At 40.2% G+C, this 21121-nt stretch overlaps 1 protein-coding gene across 1 annotated transcript; it reads right to left on the minus strand.

Moving 5' to 3' along the window:
* Window positions 1–1120: 1120 nt before the first annotated feature.
* ppp1r14d (protein phosphatase 1 regulatory inhibitor subunit 14D) lies at window positions 1121–16491 on the minus strand. Its single transcript, XM_052145886.1, has 4 exons — window positions 16057–16491; window positions 4256–4336; window positions 3870–3902; window positions 1121–1485 (listed from the first exon to the last, which is right to left on the minus strand). Exons 1-4 carry the CDS (start codon window positions 16228–16230, stop codon window positions 1417–1419), a joined length of 357 nt encoding a protein of 118 aa, XP_052001846.1. The 5' UTR covers window positions 16231–16491; the 3' UTR covers window positions 1121–1416.
* Window positions 16492–21121: the final 4630 nt, after the last annotated feature.

Raw genomic sequence — 21121 nt, forward strand, 5'->3', positions numbered from 1 at the left:
AAAATGGTAATAAAGTACTCAGCAGGAAACCGATGGAGAGCGTACTCTGGGTAGGGAAAGAGGTATTGCCCCAAGTGAAGGAGTTCAAGTACCTCGGGGTCTTGTTCACGAGTGTGGGGACAATGGAGCGGGAGGTTGGCCAGGAGAATCAGGGCTGCGGGGGCGGTATTGCACTCGCTCTATCGCACCGTTGTCAGGAAAAGAGAGCTGAGCCGGAAGGCAAATCTCTTGATCTACCGGTCCATTTTTGTTCCTACCCTCACCTATGGTCATGAAGGCTGGGTCATGACCGAAAGAACTAGGTCGCGAGTACAAGCGGCCGAAATGGGCTTCCTCAGAAGAGTGGCGGGCTTCTCCCTTAGAGATAGGGTGAGGAGCTCAGTCATCCGTGAGGAGCTCGGAGTAGAGCCGCTGCTCCTTTGCGTCGAAAGGAGTCAGTTGAGGTGGTTTGGGCATCTGGTAAGGATGCCCCCTGGCTGCCTCCCTAGGGAGGTGTTTCAGGCACGTCCAGCTGGGAGGAGGCCTCGGGGAAGACCCAGGATTAGGTGGAGAGATTACATCTCCACACTGGCCTGGGAACGCCTCAGGGTCCCCCAGTCAGAGCTGGTTAATGTGGCTCGGGATAGGGAAGTTTGGGGCCCCCTGCTGGAGCAGCTGCCCCCACGACCCGACTTCGGATAAGCGGTTAAAGATGGATGGATGGTAATAAATGACTTTTTGTGCATGTGTAAAACAATATAATGTGCATATAAACACAAAGCACATATCTGCACATCAGCTAGTCACATTATGATATCATTAACGTGTTGCGTTTTACAGTTCTCCAATCTCAAATTAGAGAAGAGTATCCCCACTGCTTCAACCCGAGCTTAATCATTTAACTAAGAAAAGTGCACGTAAGTTAACCTTTAACAGCTAGCTTTTATCTTCATTACTACGATAAGTGCTTTAGCATCATGAGTGATGCTGCTTTGGTCATTGGCATGTTGTTTAAGTTCAGTAAACATCTGTGAAATCAGGAAAAGGACATCATTTATTGTCATGAATTGAGAATATCTGAAATTCGGAATCTTTAATTTGGAAAACAAATTCTTTATTGTTCATTCAACAATTTGTCTGAACAATATATATATATATATTATGAATAGGCAACCAAAATGTACATTTCACTTAAAGAAACAAAAACAAAAAAAGACACCTGCTGAGAGAAATCTGTCAAAACTGTACAGAATTGCCGGTAATAGTGGTTAAAACACTGTTTGTAGAATATTCCTTCATTGACCCATGACTCCACAGACAGACACTCAGTGCTTTACATACAGGATGATTCAGGGGTGGGGCCGGAGGCGGGGTTATGGTAGGGGGCGGAGCAAGATGGTTCACTTTATCTTGACGACTCCAGACTTTGACCTTATCCTATTTCTTCAGCGTTCCTGACATCTTTCGAAGTCCTTTTATACGGTAAAGCAGCCCGTTGATAAAGTCCTGTGATCGGGGAGAGACAGCAGGGAGAAATCTGGGTTATAGAAGATTTTGGGGAGGTTTATTTCATAGTAACCAGAATATAAAGCATGAATAATTTACATATATGCATTTGACAGATGCTTTTATCCAAAGTGACTTACAGTGCACTTATTACAGGGACAATCCCCCCGGAGCAACCTGGAGTTAAGTGTCTTACTCAAGGACACAATGGTGGTGACTGTGGGGATCGAACCAGCAACCTTCTGATTACCAGTTTACCAGTTATGTGGTTTAGACCACTACACCACCACCTCTCCATCAGGTGGTAGAAGGTCTAAAACTACAGGAATATTCAGGAATAATATTAGCATGTTCTGCTACTGGATTAGGGATGCTAGTGGACTCCAAATAAACACAGTATATGAATGTCATATCCGACACATTTTGCATGTGAATGTACAATAATGCATTATTTCAATCTGTATGTACTGTGTGTATATATACATATAAGGAGGACAGTACAGTAAGACTGTAGTGAATTGATGGAAAATGTGTGTGAAGGGATTAATGGAAAGGAGGATACGAGAACCGGCTTGATAATATAAATAATATTTTAATAAGAAACTTAAACAAATAGACAAACACACACACAGGTGTCGGACAGCTGCCCATAATTCTCTCTCTCTGTCGCACTGCCGTTGGCTATTATCTCTCGAGAGAGCTTATTAGCCTGATTAGGGGCGGGTGTGCGGAATCACGACCCCGCCCTCCGCCCTGCCACATTTCCTCCCTCATTCACTCAGGCCGGGGAATCCCTTCCACCCCGCCTGCCAGCAAGTCATCCCCGTCTACCTGAAAAAACATTTTGGCACCTACATGCCGTAACGGTGATCGTGCCAAATTATCGTGCCGCAGTGGGAGAGAGAGAAAAAACACTTACTCGCCGGTTCTCCGATACGCCGTAGCTTGGTCCTCGGCCACTCCTCCACCCCCTAATGGACGACACCCACGCCTCCCCGGGAGGATCGGAGGCAGTCCTCCGGCCCCTAGCAGACGCAATGCCCCGCCATGTTTTTGGTGGACTTTAGGGGTCTCCCCCGCCCCTGTCAGCGGTAACCGCTCCAGGCGGTTGGTTGGGAGCCCCTCCTCCCCTCGCGGTTGGCGGCCGTTCCTCCGCTTCCAGGCGGCCGGGCTCCTCTGTCCTCCGGCAGATGGCTGCGTCTCCTCCGTTGGGGTGGATGGTAGCGCCGAGAACTCCACTACGGCGCATCCCTCCTCCTTCCCGGGTTTCGGCACCAGTGTAAAGGGATTAATGGAAAGGAGGAGGCGAGAACCGGCTTGACAATATAAATAATAGTTTAATATAAATTTAAACCAAAAAGACAAACACACAAAGATGTCGGACAGCTGTCCGTAAATCTCTCTCTCTCTCTCTCTCTCTCTCTCGCTCTGCCGTCTTCGGTCGGCATTTATCCCTCTCAAGGGCTAATCAGAGGGCGACCGACCCGGCGTGTGTATATGTATGTGTGTGTGTGTATGTATGTGTGTGTGTGTATGTGTGTGTATGTGTGTGTGTGTATGCATGTGTGTGTGTGAGTGTGTTTGTGTATTTGTGTGTGTGTGTGTGTAAATTACAATATTTAGATATATTTATATGTGTACATAATTATTCTAATTTAGCATTTTTATTAATATTTATTATATTTAAATGCATTTACATATAATATTTATATACTATACTGATTAATTTGATTAATCGGCATGTCATGTAATTAATTTAATAAAAAAAATAATTGATTGACAGCCCTAGTTTTTCGTAATTAATTACAGGCTAATATAACTCAGCATTGTGTCATACATTTACACTAAATAATAAAAAAAATCCCAAATATATACGTTTGCATGATTTATACCGCTAAATAAGGCGGAAACGCTTCATCGCAGTCTGCCGGATGATGCAATTACCCCATGCCATTTAATGCCTCGGGAGTGAAGACAAAAAGTTAAATTGGACAGACTGAAGCAGTTCCTCATCCGAGCGGATCGAGATATTTTTCATCCGCTTACAGGAACGGGAAGTGATTCTGTTTCTTCTGATAAATTAACTAGCCCCCTTTGGGAACAAGGTAAACACAGAACCAAAAGCCAGTTGATCAGCTTGACAGTGCAAAGGTCATTTCCGGCCAATGACATCACAGAGTTTAAGTGAGCAAAACGGATAAAAGACGGAAAAGTCGTTGCATGTGAATAGCAGACGTGGTGCATTTACCAGAAAAGTCAGTCAGCAATTTTACTGCAGTCTAATGTGCTTCAATTGTGAAAGTGGCTGTAGAGTAAAGCATATACAGGAAAAGCTGTTTATGATGATTTATGAGGAAATGGAATAAAACGGATTTTTCTCTTACCTCCTTTGGCTTTCCACATTCTTGCAAAAGCTCCTGTTAAAACAGCAAGAGCATCATCTGTTAACGCTTCCCTCATGATTTTGTTCTGTAGAATTGTGTTTGCATATCATTAAGTGATGCAATGTTTCAAGCACTGACTGTAACAAGCTCAAAATGTGTGTGTGTGTGTGTGTGTGTGTGTGTGCGCGCGTGTGTGTGCGCGTGTGTGTGTGTATGTGTGTGTGTGTGTGTGTGTGTGTGTGTGTGTGTGTGCGCATGTGTGTGTGTGTGTGTGTGTATATGTGTGTGTGTGTGTGTGTATGTGTGTGTGCGTATGTGTGTACATGTGTATGTGTGTGTGTGTGCGTATGTATGTGTGTGTCCTCCTTCTGTAACTTGTCCCGTACCTGCAGTCTAGATCTCTGTTCGGTATCTGTGAGCTCCAGAAGTTCATCGATGTCGATCTCCAACTCTGGAATGTCCTCCTCCTGAACGGAGAGAATCAATGATATGGGGTCATGCACTCATTAGTGCTCTATAAACATAATTTAAGAAAATGTCACGTATGACAGAAATGTCATGTGAATGTATGAAGTTCGTAATTGTCCTGTGAGGTGTAAGTTCAAAGGAGTTGAGCGTCACATCTGTGCTGGAGTGTTTTAACGACATCAGCTTTCAAAAGCATCTCAAATTAGAGCGATAAGAGAAATGAGCACCCTCAGAGCACATTAATAACCACACGATTGACTTTAAACTCACAGCGGTAATTGCTGCGCGCATTAAAATTAGAGGAAATCATCGATGAGAACTTCTGCAGATCTGCTGTGTCGGCATGGTGCTAATTACCCCACGAGGGCAGTTTTAATTGCTGTTGTCACCATTAGGGCTGCCATTTAAACCGTGAATGTTTTGCATCTGATTTATTCACAAATATAAGATAGTTTGTGCATTATCATCAAATTATGAATGTCTTAAAGTAGTAGTTGTCCTGCAAATGAAAAATCTTATTATTATTATCTCCATGGGCTGTCAAGCTGACTAAAAGCGCCATCAAAGTATCATAAAGGGAGTCCATAAAACTTGTGCGCTATAATCCAAGTCGTTATTCACTTAAAAGCTTCCCCTCCATCATTCAAACCCAGTCAAGGATGCGCTATAACACTAAAAATGTTTACGTTTAAAACGTTGAAGTGTCCGTATGCATAAGTTAGGCATATGAGGTATCATTTGAAAGCTTAGAATCTGATCTTTTCAGAAATAAACATCACTTCTGCATTTATGTTACTTAAAATAACAAAATGAGGCCTCAAATCATTTTCGTTGCAGATTAGCGCCCCCTAGAGGTAATTAGGTAGAAATGTTAATATGAAAATGAAAGAAAAATGGGCATGTCATATATCAAATTAAAGCTCATATTCTCCGTTATGTGACTGTATATTAATTTTGTTGCCGTAAACATTTTCAAAAGAATCACAAAGTGAAATATGATAATGGTAAGTCGTCAAATGGAAACTTCTCGCTTATGCTCCGATAACTGCTGATGTAAGACCCAAATAGCTAAAAACTTTATATCTGCTCTTAGCTTAGGTAGTTTCCTAAACCAAGAGCCATTTTTACTTGTCTGTGAACTTGCTTGGTTGAATAATCCAATGGTATATATTAGATGTCCAGAATAAAATATGCCATCCAGAAGGAAAACCATACAAAACAAATCATCAGAAATATATGTTTTTGACAATTGATGGGATTATATATGTTAATACAAAGGGGAGGATCTCAGCTTTCTAATGACACCTAGATTGAGCTTGTAGTCCACTCAGAGGACGAGATATTCAATGAAATAATGAGGGTGTTGCTTGAACTGAACATTAGACTGAATGTCTATGGACGAGCTCATCTGTGAGGGGTAAAATGTGTTAGAGCGCCCCCTATAGTTCACATCTGTGAGGGGTAAAATGTGTTAGAGCGCCCCCTACAGTTCACATCTGTGTATTGTGATAGAGAGAAAAAATATTTTTCTAGTGTTTTCTGCCACCTAGCGGAATAAAACGAGACTACAGTGAACCGAACCAGAATTACATGTTTACAAATTTAGGACTTATCAAAAAAAGTTCTGTTTATCATAAGATTATAAACACACAATATTATTTGTGAATAATTGGTGACTTTTTTTTTTTTAATTTTGGGCGATTTCTGAAAAATCTACATTTTCTTACTGAGTATTTTTGTCTTATTTCTTCTGGTAAAAATATCTAAACATCCTTAAAAAAATAAACAGTATACTTGAAGAAGAATGGCATAATATATTTTTGTTTTCAGAGAAATCTCTTGACACAAAGACTTGGAATATATCACAGGAGTCATATGGACTACTTTCATGGTACTTTTATGGTGTTTTTTGTCCTTTTTGGGAGCTTAACGGCACCAGTCCACATTCATTTCGTTATAGGGGAAATAGCACTTAAGGATTTGGAACCACATGAGGGTGAGAAAAAGATGACGGATGAACTCTTTCATTTGAACCGTAATCATTATTTTACACTCACAGTAACGGTTAATACAGGAAGTGTTTTGTTCTCTGATAGTGTTGGGCATGTGAGAAAAGCTAATCAGTGTGTGTGTGTGTGTGTGTGTGTGTGTGTGTCTAAATGAGATTACACATGAGTCGTCAGGCGAGACTCATTACTATTGTGGATCCATTAGTAATTTGATCTTGTTTCCTCTGTTTCCTGCCTCAAAGTGCCATCAAAACATACCAGACACACGCTACAGGTCACATTCCCATATTGCGGAAAACTCCAGTATTAGTGCTGCCCTGCTGGAAAAACAGCCTAAGCTGGTTTATAGGTCTTATCTGGCCTCCGTTAGCTGGTCAGGCTGGTTTACAAAGATAAGCAAATTACTTTTTTGTTTATCTTTGGAAATTGTTTCTTCATTTGGGGTCAACCGGATCAAAACGGAATAACTTTACACTTAGACAAGACTAAAACGTGTGGTTTTGTGGGTTGATCTCAGGGATTGGCAGAGTAACTCCAGGACCCAACGAGTACACGCATAAATTAGAGATGCTCATGAATAATGCAGCGGCTGACACAGGGCGGACTGTTACAGGCTTCCACACGGAAGGGTCAGAGTACCTGCAGCGAAACCCTTCCGCTAGGACATGAAAAATTGATAGCATTCAGCCAAATGTGTACAGAGCCACTCCCAAACCACAAAATCATGGTTGTTTTGTATGATACACCTAAAAGAAGAAGAGAGCTGGTTCAGGACGTCTACATTGGACAAATCCCCTGAAACCCTGTTCTATTTAAATCGCTCGTTATTCCTAGAAAAGGTGTTACTGTACGTTTATGATAACACAGTTGTTCTGTGCATTAATAAATATCAATTGTTTACTTTTGTATAGGGCTGTCAATCAATTTACAATTAATCGCCATTAATCGCATACAAAAACATTAGCCAAAAAAGGGATTATATTTATCATGTACTGTATATTAAATGCATAATTATTAAATATAACTATAATTGTTTAATCATTATATTTTGATTATAATTATTTTATTTTAGGGCCTCCCTCAGTAAATACATGCATTTATGTGTGCGATTAATGTGAGTAAATAATCAACATATGTAATTCATTTGATTAAAAAAGTATGTATGTATGTGTGTGTACAGTGGCAAGAAAAAGTATGTGAACCCTTTGGAATTAGCTGGTTTTCTGCATTAATTGGTCATGAAATGTGATCTCATCAAGTATAGACAAACACAATGTGCTTATGATAACAATACACAAACTATTATAATCGTTCATGTCATTATTGAACACACCCCATTAAACATTCAGAGTGCTGTGGAAAAAGTAAGTGAACCCTTGGATTTAATAACTGGTCGTTGCTACTTAGGCAGCAATAACCTCAATCAAGCCTTTCCGGTAGATGCGGATTAACCTGTACAACGTTCAGAAGGAATATTGGATCATTCTTCCTTACAAAACTGCTTCAGACATATTCTTAGGATGTCTGGTGTCTCTCTTAAGGTCATTCTGCAGCGTCTCTATTGGGTTAAGGGCTGGGATCGGACTGGGACACTCCAAAAGGGGAATTTTCTATTTTTTTAAGACATTCTGTAGTGGATTTACTTTGATGTTTAGGGTTATTGTCCTGCTGCATCACCCAACTTCTCCTGAGCTTCAGCTGGCACACTGCCACCCTGATATTATCCTGTAGGATATCTCGATAAACTTGGGAATTCTTGTTTACCTCGATGTTGGCAAGCAGTCCAGGCCCCAAATCATCATGCTCCCTGAACCGTTGGGATGATGTTTTCATGTTGGTATGCGGTGCCCTATTTATGCCATACATAGCGCTGCATGTTCTTCCCAAACAATTCAACCTTAGTTTCATCAGTCCACAAAACATTTTCCCAGTAGTGTTGTGGAGTGTCAAGGTGGTCTCTGGCAAACTTCAGGCGTGCAACAATGTTTTTGTTGGAAAGGAGCGGCATCCTTCATGATGTCCTGCCATGAACACCATACCTGTTTAATGTTTACCATATAGTTGTTCACCAGTTCCAATGACTCCTTTTAGTCTTTATCTGTCACTCTAGGGATCTGTTTTACCTAATTGAGCATTCTGCGGTGTGTCCTTTGAGTCATCTTGGCTGGACTGGAGAGAGTACCTATAGTACTAAGTCATCTCCATTTATAGACAGTTTGTCTAACTGTGGACAGATGAATATCTAACGGCCACTTCTAGAGAGAGTTCCTATAGTACTAAATCATCTCCATTTATAGACAGTTTGTCTCACTGTGGACAGATGAATATCTAACGGCCACTTCTAGAGAGAGTATCTATAGTACTAAATCATCTCCATTTATAGACAGTTTGTCTCACTGTGGACCGATGAATATCTAACGGCCACTTCTAGAGAGAGTACCTATAGTACTAAATCATCTCCATTTATAGACAGTTTGTCTCACTGTGGACAGATGAATATCTAACGGCCACTTCTAGAGAGAGTATCTATAGTACTAAATCATCTCCATTTATAGACAGTTTGTCTAACTGTGGACAGATGAATATCTAACGGCCACTTCTAGAGAGAGTACCTATAGTACTAAATCATCTAAATTTATAGACAGTTTGTCTCACTGTGGACAGATGAATATCTAACGGCCACTTCTAGAGAGAGTATCTATAGTACTAAATCATCTCCATTTATAGACAGTTTGTCTAACTGTGGACAGATGAATATCTAACGGCCACTTCTAGTGAGAGTACCTATAGTACTAAGTCATCTCCATTTATAGACAGTTTGTCTAACTGTGGACAGATGAATATCTAACGGCCACTTCTAGAGAGAGTATCTATAGTACTAAATCATCTCCATTTATAGACAGTTTGTCTCACTGTGGACCAATGAATATCTAACGGCCACTTCTAGAGAGAGTACCTATAGTACTAAATCATCTCCATTTATAGACAGTTTGTCTCACTGTGGACAGATGAATATCTAACGGCCACTTCTAGAGAGAGTATCTATAGTACTAAATCATCTCCATTTATAGACAGTTTGTCTCACTGTGGACCAATGAATATCTAACGGCCACTTCTAGAGAGAGTATCTATAGTACTAAATCCTCTCCATTTATAGACAGTTTGTCTCACTGTGGACAGATGAATATCTAACGGCCACTTCTAGAGAGAGTATCTATAGTACTAAATCATCTCCATTTATAGACAGTTTGTCTAACTGTGGACAGATGAATATCTAACGGAAACTTCTAGAGAGAGTACCTATAGTACTAAATCACCTCCATTTATAGACAGTTTGTCTAACTGTGGACAGATGAATATCTAACGGCCACTTCTAGAGAGAGTACCTATAGTACTAAATCATCTCCATTTATAGAGAGTTTGTCTAACTGTGGACAGATGAATATCTAACGGCCACTTCTAGAGAGAGTACCTATAGTACTAAATCACCTCCATTTATAGACCGTTTGTCTAACTGTGGACAGATGAATATCTAACGGCCACTTCTAGAGAGAGTACCTATACTACTTAATCATCTCCATTTATAGACAGTTTGTCTAACTGTGGACAGATGAATATCTAACGGAAACTTCTAGAGAGAGTACCTATAGTACTAAATCATCTCCATTTATAGAGAGTTTGTCTGACTGTGGACAGATGAATATCTAACGGCCACTTCTAGAGAGAGTACCTATAGTACTAAATCATCTCCATTTATAGACAGTTTGTCTGACTGTGGAAAGATGAATATCTAACGGCCACTTCTAGTGAGAGTACCTATAGTACTAAATCATCTCCATTTATAGACAGTTTGTCTGACTGTGGAAAGATGAATATCTAACGGCCACTTCTAGAGAGAGTACCTATAGTACCTAATCATCTCCATTTATAGACAGTTTGTCTGACTGTGGAAAGATGAATATCTAACGGCCACTTCTAGAGAGAGTACCTATAGTACGAAATCATCTCCATTTATAGACAGTTTGTCTGACTGTGGAAAGATGAATATCTAACGGCCACTTCTAGAGAGAGTACCTATAGTACTTAATCATCTCCATTTATAGACAGTTTGTCTAACTGTGGACAGATGAATATCTAACGGAAACTTCTAGAGAGAGTACCTATAGTACTAAATCATCTCCATTTATAGAGAGTTTGTCTGACTGTGGACAGATGAATATCTAACGGCCACTTCTAGAGAGAGTACCTATAGTACTAAATCATCTCCATTTATAGAGAGTTTGTCTGACTGTGGACAGATGAATATCTAACGGAAACTTCTAGAGAGAGTACCTATAGTACTAAATCACCTCCATTTATAGACAGTTTGTCTAACTGTGGACAGATGAATATCTAACAGCCACTTCTAGAGAGAGTACCTATAGTACTAAATCATCTCCATTTATAGAGAGTTTGTCTGACTGTGGAAAGATGAATATCTAACGGCCACTTCTAGAGAGAGTACCTATAGTACTAAATCATCTCCATTTATAGACAGTTTGTCTGACTGTGGAAAGATGAATATCTAACGGCCACTTCTAGTGAGAGTACCTATAGTACTAAATCACCTCCATTTATAGACAGTTTGTCTAACTGTGGACAGATGAATATCTTACGGCCACTTCTAGAGAGAGTACCTATAGTACTAAATCATCTCCATTTATAGACAGTTTGTCTAACTGTGGACAGATGGATATCTAACGGCCACTTCTAGTGAGAGTACCTATAGTACTAAATCATCTCCATTTATAGACAGTTTGTCTAACTGTGGACAGATGGATATCTAACAGCCACTTCTAGAGAGAGTACCTATAGTACTAAATCATCTCCATTTATAGACAGTTTGTCTAACTGTGGACAGATGGATATCTAACAGCCACTTCTAGAGAGAGTACCTATAGTACTAAATCATCTCCATTTATAGACAGTTTGTCTAACTGTGGACAGATGGATATCTAACAGCCACTTCTAGAGAGAGTACCTATAGTACTAAATCACCTCCATTTATAGACAGTTTGTCTAACTGTGGACAGATGGATATCTAACAGCCACTTCTAGAGAGAGTACCTATAGTACTAAATCATCTCCATTTATAGACAGTTTGTCTAAATGTGGACAGATGGATATCTAACAGCCACTTCTAGAGAGAGTACCTATAGTACTAAATCACCTCCATTTATAGACAGTTTGTCTAACTGTGGACAGATGAATATCTAACGGCCACTTCTAGAGAGAGTACCTATAGTACTAAATCATCTCCATTTATAGACAGTTTGTCTCACTGTGGACAGATGAATATCTAACGGCCACTTCTAGAGAGAGTACCTATAGTACTAAATCATCTCCATTTATAGACAGTTTGTCTCACTGTGGACAGATGAATATCTAACGGCCACTTCTAGAGAGAGTATCTATAGTACTAAATCATCTCCATTTATAGACAGTTTGTCTAAATGTGGACAGATGGATATCTAACAGCCACTTCTAGAGAGAGTACCTATAGTACTAAATCATCTCCATTTATAGACAGTTTGTCTCACTGTGGACAGATGAATATCTAACGGCCACTTCTAGAGAGAGTACCTATAGTACTAAATCATCTCCATTTATAGACAGTTTGTCTCACTGTGGACAGATGAATATCTAACGGCCACTTCTAGAGAGAGTACCTATAGTACTAAATCATCTCCATTTATAGACAGTTTGTCTCACTGTGCACAGATGAATATCTAACGGCCACTTCTAGAGAGAGTACCTATAGTACTAAATCATCTCCATTTATAGACAGTTTGTCTCACTGTGCACAGATGAATATCTAACGGCCACTTCTAGAGAGAGTACCTATAGTACTAAATCCTCTCCATTTATAGACAGTTTGTCTCACTGTGCACAGATGAATATCTAACGGCCACTTCTAGAGAGAGTACCTATAGTACTAAATCATCTCCATTTATAGACAGTTTGTCTCACTGTGAACAGATGAATATCTAATCTCTTCAAGGTAACTTTATAACCCTTTCCAGGTTTATGCACAGCAACAATTATTGATTGTAGGTCTCTAAGATCTCTTGTTTGTGAGGCATGGTCCACGTCAGCAGATGCTTCTTGTGAATAGCAAACTCAAAATGTTTGAGTGCTTTTTATAAGTGAAAGTAGCTCTAACCCGCACCTACAATCTCGTTTAATTAACTGGATGCCACGTTTGCCAACTCCTGACTTTAATTAGCTTTTGTTGACGTCATTAGCCTAAGGGGTTCACATACTTTTTCCAGACTACACTGTGACTGTCTGAATGACGTATTCTATATGTACATTTGTTATTTTCATTATAAATAGTTCATTATAGTTTTGGATTTTTAATGTTGTTTCATTTATTTTTTTATATTCCAGTTTATTATTCCAAGTTTTCACACTTTGTTATATATGTTGTCCATAATTCATTGAATAATAATGACATGATTGATACCTCAAATCCTGTGTTTTTTAGAGTTGAGGTGTGCTGTTATTTTTACCGAGTTGAAAAAAAGTCCATAGACTTATATTGACACAGTGTTTCAAGTCATATCTTAAGACCAGAATATCAGATAGACTTTATGGTGAACCCGAAACCCGCTAGACGACCCAGAATACCCTAACAACTACAGCAACCCCCACGCAACCACCTACAACAGCCTATAATTGTGGCTGTGAGTTTTGCACGAGCAAGTCACACTCAAATTTTCTTCAGGTTTTTATTATTTGTGTAATGAGGTTCATCTTGCTCAAATTGAGCAAATCTAAGATTCGCAACAGACCAGTAGCACATGTAGGTGGAAGAGGCGTTTTGTTTAATCTCGGACAGGGAACGTCGAGGGGAAACACACATATGATGCCTCTGCATGCAAACCTGATTTGTCTTATAATCACGACTGTGTAATGATCACACACACACACATTTACTCTCATCTGTGCTGCTGTCTCCCTCTGAGCCAACCAGAATCCTGTTGCCATGGTTTCCCATGCATGCAGGATAAAGCACTGATACAGCATCTCTGATGTAACGCACAGATGTTGCGTGTCCCGGGATGTCCTGGCAGAGGAACACGTCATCGAAGCATGCATCACTAGAAATGACGATTAGAGTCCAATCTCTGACTGGTGTCTATCTTAAAGGAAAAGTCTGGAATCAATACCACTTAAGCTCTCAGGACAGCATCTGTGACGTATCGTAGATTACCACAAGACAATAATTTGGACTCCGCCCCCAGTTTGGAAAAACAATGAAACATCACATTTACAGTAATGCCTGAGCTTGTTAAAGCAATTCATTAATACCAATTTTTTTAATAACACATTTAATAAAAATGTGTTTTGAGTTGTTAAGTTTGTAAAAACAAACAAAAATTGTGTTTACAGTCATGCATTTACAATAGAAGTCTATGGGGCGAGAGTGCACATTAATAGGGGACTGCGGATGAAAATTAGCCTTTGGTCAAATCCGGTACAATGTATAAAATGGAAACATTTCTGTTAAAAATAGTACATGGTCCCTTTTCAAATAAAGAACTAAATAAAATAAATAAAAATAAAAACATATATGTGAAACTCGTATTTTTGTAAAAGCATTTAATTAATTTCTGAGTGCATAAATGTGTTATTTGAGTTGTAAGGTTTGTAAAAACTAACAAAAATGCCATTTCAGTCATGCATTTACAATAGAAGTCTATGGGGCAAGTGCACATGAGGGTTTAAATACAGAAATGTGAAGTTTGTATTTTTCTAGAAGCATTAACTTCTAGTTATTATAGTCTAGTTCTATAGTTCTAATATTCCTCTATACAATTTTTTTTAATAAAATACCTTATTTGAGCTAGGTTTGATAAAAACAAGCAAAAATCATGTTAACAATCATGCATTTACAATAGAAGTCTATGGGGCGAGTGTACCTGAGAGTGTACTTTAAAAGCATATACAGTATGTGAAACTTGTATTTTTGTAAAAGCATTTAATTAATTTCTGAGTGCATAAATGTGTTATTTGAGCTGTAAAGTGTCCTAAATCATCCTTTTAAGGTGCGTACACACTGCCAGCGACATCGCGCGCGACAGTGACTCAATACCATTCATTTTCAATGCGAGCACAGCGACTTCCGGCGACACGAGCTGTCGCGACCGTTGGCGCTGGATGTGGGCGTGTCCAGCGACGCGACAAAGTTGAGAAAAGTTCAACTTTGGAGCGACTAACGGAAGCGACAGCCAATAGGAGAGACGACGGGAGAGCTCACGTGATCCTTCTCTCTCTCTCTCTCTCTCTCAGCTCCTGCATTAACGGAAAGATGGATGAAAGGCTAATTCTTGCTGTTAGAAATGTTCCAGTGCTCTATGATATGTCTCTTCCCATGTACAAGGACATTTTTAAGAAAAATACTGCGTGGAAAGGTGTATCTGAGATCGCGGGGATTTTATGGACCCAGACAGACCGGCATTTGCGTTTTCGCCGCAGATAAACCGCCGCTATGGCAAACAGCACGCCTTGTTTCTCATTCATCTTTGATATAAAGCATTTTATGTACTGATTCCATTTATATTTAGTCTTTTCCCTCCAAAATGTTTGTTTTTAGTGGCAAGAAAAGAGATTCGCTGTCAACCGCAATGGAATGACATCCGTGAATGTCATTTATAAACGTTACTAGGCAACCAGTAGTGGGAACGCCCACTAGCGACTTCACCGCCAGCCACTGGCGACCTGCAGCGACAAAGTCGCTGGCATTGTGTACGCACCTTTAGAGGTGGGACTACTTTTGTAAGTGGATGAACTTTTGGTCACACATTACCTGTAAATGTCCCATAGAGAAGTGTTCTCCCTGTAAACAATGCCTTTTTCTAATGTCCATGCACGTATCATGTGACTGGTTATAAAGGGGGGACTGAATCGAAATTAACAGAATTTCACAGACGCCCTTCATTCAGCTTAACTTGCATTAAAGCTGGAAGATATCTTAAAGAGGACGTGTTTTGGATGACCAAGAACAACGACGAGGGAATCAATGGAATAATATAATAACATGCTAATCAATGATAAGCAAAAGGTTCCAACTGGCAACAGATAATCAACCCAACCCAAACAAAACAGTCACGTGGCAGTGCCATGGTACAGTGATGCTTTCTCATAGTAAGGAAAAATCTCACTTGACATCTCTTAAATATCCCAGTTTAATAGTTCCAGAGGAGATCTCAACATTGAGTGCATTCAAGCCAGCAGTGTTAGGTCATGAAACACCTTAAACAGTGTTTTTATAGGGGGAAGGAGACGTTCTATAATACACATTTTTCTTGCATTGTCTGATATTTTTAAATAAGCAGATTTTTAGTAGTTATAAGTGTATTTGTGTGCATGTGTACGCACTCAATGTCTCAAACTGGGCTCAGATTTGCCAGGATACCAGAGATCTCAGTATCTACTTTTATCTCTCCAATGGAATTTGAAGAGAACCATCTGACACTAACATGAAGCCATTTCCATTTGCATACATCACAGTATTTACATGCAACTTCTATAGGGATACCAAGGTGTAACAGTGATAATACCAACCATTGCAGTTCTTTGTAAGTGGATTAAAACATCTCTTGGTTTGTTTTTGTGCATTATTAACTCCAGTCTGGACACATGCAGTAATGCATCTCATGTCTCACCTCACAGTCATACAGCAGGTGCAGCTGTCCGTCTATCCACTCCTCGATGTCCAGTCTCCTCTGCAGGTCTTTGCGGTTGTATTTGACCGTTAGTTTGCCCAGTTTGCGTTGGGCAGGCTCCTCCTCTTTGGTCTGAAACATCACTCTGGACTGCGTGCCCGGTTCCGACGCCATGCCTGCCACAGCAGACGGGGAGAAGTCCAAGAGGCGTCTCTCTCTCTCTCTCTCTCTCTCTCTCTCTCTCTATATATATATATATATGTCTTTCTGTGTGTCCTTTGGTCTCAGTCCCTCTTGACGTCTTTCTCTTTATCCTGCTTGGTGTTTTTGACTCATTGTTGTGTTTATCTGTCCAACTGCCTCGTTCAGCTCATGTCTCGTGTCTGCGCTCAACTAACACTGCTTCCCTCTCTCTCTGACTGTGTCTCTATCTCTCTCTCTCTCTTCTCTGTGCTCCCTGTCTGCTGTAATGAAAGACGTGTTTTAGTGTGTGCGCGTGCGCGTGTGTGAACATAGTTCAACCCAATAGTGATAACACGCACTGACAAGATAAGTGTCAAGGGGAAAACCCCATTTTTAAAGGCACATGCACGGGTCTATACAGTGGCCCTGAAAAGTATTTGGACACTTATTACACCAAAACAACACCATAAACGCTTTGCACTATGTTATAAGTCATTGTTGCAAGGCATGGTCTGATATCTGTGGATGGGGAAGGTTGGGATCATTTATTATTGATCCCATTGTCTACCAATTTGGAAGGCACAATTCCCACTACTTAGTAGGTCCTCGTGGTGGTGCGGTTACATTTACATTTACATTTATGCATTTGGCAGATGCTTTTATCCAAAGCGACTTACAGTGCAATTATTACAGGGACAATCCCCCCGGAGCAACCTGGAGTTAAGTGCCTTGCTCAAGGACACAATGGTGGTGGCCGTGGGGATCAAACCAGTGACCTTCTGATTAACAGCCCTGTGCTTTAGCCACTACGCCACCACCACTCCATGGTTACTCGCCTCAATCCAGGTGGTGGCGGACGAGTCTCAGTTGCCTCCGCTTCTGAGACCGTCAATCCGCGCATCTTATCACGTGACTCGTTGTGCATGACACCGCGGAGACTCACAGCATGTGGAGGCTCATGCTACTCTCCACGATCCACACACAACTCACCACATGCCCCATTGAAAGAACCACTAATCACCACCACGAGGAGGTTACCCCATGTGACTCTACCCTCCCTAGCAACCGGGACAATTTGGTTGCCCCATGTGACTCTACCCTCCCTAGCAACCGGGACAATTTGGTTGCCCCATGTGACTCTACCCTCCGTAGCAACCTGGACAATTTGGTTGCCCGTGTGACTCTACCCTCCCTAGCAACCGGGACAATTTGGTTGCCCCATGTGACTCTACCCTCCTTAGCAACCGGGACAATTTGGTTGCCCGTGTGACTCTACCCTCCCTAGCAACCGGGACAATTTGGTTGCCCAATGTGACTCTACCCTCCCTAGCAACCAGGACAATTTGGTTGCCTCATGTGACTCTACCCTCCCTAGCAACCGGGTCAATTTGGTTGCCCCATGTGACTCTACCCTCCCTAGCAACCTGGACAATTTGGTTGCCCGTGTGACTCTACCCTCCCTAGCAACCGGGACAATTTGGTTGCCCCATGTGACTCTACCCTCCTTAGCAACCGGGACAATTTGGTTGCCCGTGTGACTCTACCCTCCCTAGCAACCGGGACAATTTGGTTGCCCCATGTGACTCTACCCTCCTTAGCAACCGGGACAATTTGGTTGCCCGTGTGACTCTACCCTCCCTAGCAACCGGGACAATTTGGTTGCCCAATGTGACTCTACCCTCCCTAGCAACCGGGACAATTTGGTTGCCCCATGTGACTCTACCCTCCCTAGCAACCGGGACAATTTGGTTGCCCCATGTGACTCTACCCTCCTTAGCAACCTGGACAATTTGGTTGCCCGTGTGACTCTACCCTCCCTAGCAACCGGGACAGTTTGGTTGCCCCATGTGACTCTACCCTCCTTAGCAACCGGGACAATTTGGTTGCCCGTGTGACTCTACCCTCCCTAGCAACCGGGACAATTTGGTTGCCCAATGTGACTCTACCCTCCCTAGCAACCAGGACAATTTGGTTGCCCCATGTGACTCTACCCTCCCTAGCAACCGGGATAATTTGGTTGCTAAGGAGACCTGGCTGGAGTCACTCGGCACGCCCTGGATTCAAACTCACGACTTCAGGTGTGATAGCGTTAATACTCGCTGAGATACCCAGACACCTTGGAAGTCCACTTTATAGTATATAAAGTAAGAAAATACACTTGACTGTAAAAATACATTCTCTGACAAAAACCCAAAATATTCTGTCTTATGCAGTTTTGCTACTCAAGTAAATGTATCTTGTTTTAAGGATTTTTAGATGTTTTTTTTACAAGAGAACAATATTTAAATTCTCATTAAGAATAAAATTGTTGCCCTATTATCAAAGGTCTTACTAGAGAAAATAAATGTATGTTCTTACTAGGGCTGTCAATCGATTAAAATATTTAATCGAATTAATTACACGATGTCCCGATTAATTAATCGCGATTAATCGCATATACAAATATTTGCCGAGAAAGCCCCTCATATACCAATAACTCAATATATAATTATACATAGTTATCTTTAAATATAATATATATTCAGATAATTAAAATGCGTTACATTCTTGTGGCAGAAGAGTTAATCATTGATAAGTGTCTTTAGAATACAATGTATTGTTTACTACCATATTATTGATCATAAGTCAATCATTGACACACAGTTCACAGTAATCCATTACACAAGTGAATTTATCAATCAGAGATTTATTATGAGGGCTTGTTTAAGGACTCCTGCATCAGTAATGCTTGTGTAGCGTCTCGGGTGTGTTGCGTCATAAACATACATGTTTAGGTCACTGTGTCGAGTTAAATATAGTTTAATACTCAATCTTTAAACACATCTTGAGATCCATCAAGTGTTTGAACGCAAGAACGTAACGCATGTTTGTGTTGTTCTGCTGAAGTGTTTGTTCACTGTATAAACTGTGTGTTGCTCATACAGCTGAAGTTTCACTTACTGCCCTCTGGAGTAAACAGGTGGTACTACAAGCATTTCTCAGGAATCTTCCTTATACGTGGGCAATGCGATTAATTGCGTACATTTTTGTAAACTGAATTAACGTGTTAAATCTACAGCCCTAGTTCTAACATGACTTTTCGTCATTACATGCATCTGTTACCAGACGCGATTATAAAGGCAATAAATAGCATTTTAGCTTAGCATTTTAGCTTAGCATAAAGAGAAATGTACATACAAAAATATACACAAGGTTAACTCTTTTCAAAACCCCACAGAGTGAACACAATCACATCCTTTTCTGATCGTATGTGGATTCTGTTCATTAAATGAGGCAGAATATACGTTACTTGTAGCTTTCTATACAATGTTAAAGGCTACATTGGTTAGCATTTCTTGTAACTGTACCCTAACCACATGAAAAAACAATGACAAGGCATGTAATTGTGTATTTATTGGAGTTATGTTTCATCTGTCTAAGCGTTTCAAACTGTTTGTTGTTAAGCTGTAGAAACAAGATGTAGCTTCTTTATTAAGACTTCCTTAATGATGTCATAACACCCTTTTCACTCGCAACAGTGTGAATGTGCTCGTATGAATGAAACAAATCTGTTCAGAATATATATATATATATATATATATATATATATATATATATATACACAGGTGAAAGATAAACATGAATGATTGTGAAAGCCAAAATATTAAATACAATGTGTAAATGTTTACTGAGTAATTCATTATTTTGTAGAGGGGGTTCAAAATGCCCATTTTCGCCTATGATTTTGGAGTAAATCTACAGGTAAAATAAATGATCTTAGAAAGGTGGCAGTATCACAATTTTATTTTTACACAGAGATAGGTGGGTCTATTTCTAAAAGCAGCTGACTTCAGCACCCCTTGATGCATTATATGCCAATGGTGAGAGTCCAAAAATGGGGAAAAACACTTTTTCGTGATATTTTTCCAAAGTTTGAGTACCAATAACTCCAAAAGTATTCAAGATATCATAATATCCTTTTAGGTTCTGGTTCAGAATAAACTTTCCCTTTTGTATCTTAATTTTTCAGGCCCTATATGGTTAAATCCCAGAGATACGGGGCTCTCAATGTGGCTCCATCTGTAAATCTGACCCATTTTCAATGGTCGAAAACCAAGTATGAAGCTCGTTTTTTCTTGTCCAATAAAACAAATATGGATTGAATCTCCTATCATCTTATATTGCTTGAACTACTGTGATAAAACTGCCTACACATCCATTTATAACAAGTGTTTTATTCCATACACCATCACACTTACGGGAAAATGCTCTTCGTAAATGGAAATCTTTATGATCCGACCAGCATGTTTAAGTGACAACTGACATGTCAGCTAAATCACACTGGCTAAGTGAGGATGATTTTGACATATTTGGCTCTTTGGTGTTCTCCATTGTATCAAAACAGGGATCATAAAGATTTCCATTACAATCCATTTCCTCCTGGCAAAGGATATTAGACTTTTGATGAAAGCACCATTACCTCTGATAATGGAGCAAAGTGTGCAAGCAAACAAAGTAAGTCCCCTGTGCTCTAAAATCATATTAGTTTTATTCATTCATTCACTAAGGCAAGCATCGCTATTACTACTGCTCATTCTCAGGGTTATTGACTTGAACAACACACTAACACTAAATATTAAACTTGGGTGTGCATCTCGTCATGCACTGTTTGTGCTACAGACATAGAGGATACCTCAAATCATGTAGCTCTTTATCTTGTATTTCTATCAGGCTCAAGTACGACAAAACACATTCACCTGTGTCCACCAGTGAGATAATGTATTCGTTCACCTGTTGGGGGAGCAGAAATGATCTTTACATGCATGTCATTTATAGCTGCCATTATAAAGTGTGTAACTGATAAGGCCTAATCGAAATGGGTGCACCTTAATAAATGATGAAT

This window comes from Xyrauchen texanus, chromosome 16, assembly GCF_025860055.1.
Source record: "Xyrauchen texanus isolate HMW12.3.18 chromosome 16, RBS_HiC_50CHRs, whole genome shotgun sequence".
Taxonomy (NCBI): domain Eukaryota; kingdom Metazoa; phylum Chordata; class Actinopteri; order Cypriniformes; family Catostomidae; genus Xyrauchen; species Xyrauchen texanus.

Coding starts and splice junctions, on each gene's coding strand:
- ppp1r14d (XM_052145886.1), bottom strand. CDS start 16,230: ATGGCGTCGGAACCGGGCACGCAGTCCAGAGTGATGTTTCAGACCAAA. Junction 4,337..16,056: donor ACCTGCTGTATGACTGTGAG/GTGAGACATGAG, acceptor CTCTCCGTTCAG/GAGGAGGACATTCCAGAGTT. Junction 1,486..3,869: donor AATGTGGAAAGCCAAAGGAG/GTAAGAGAAAAA, acceptor CCCCGATCACAG/GACTTTATCAACGGGCTGCT.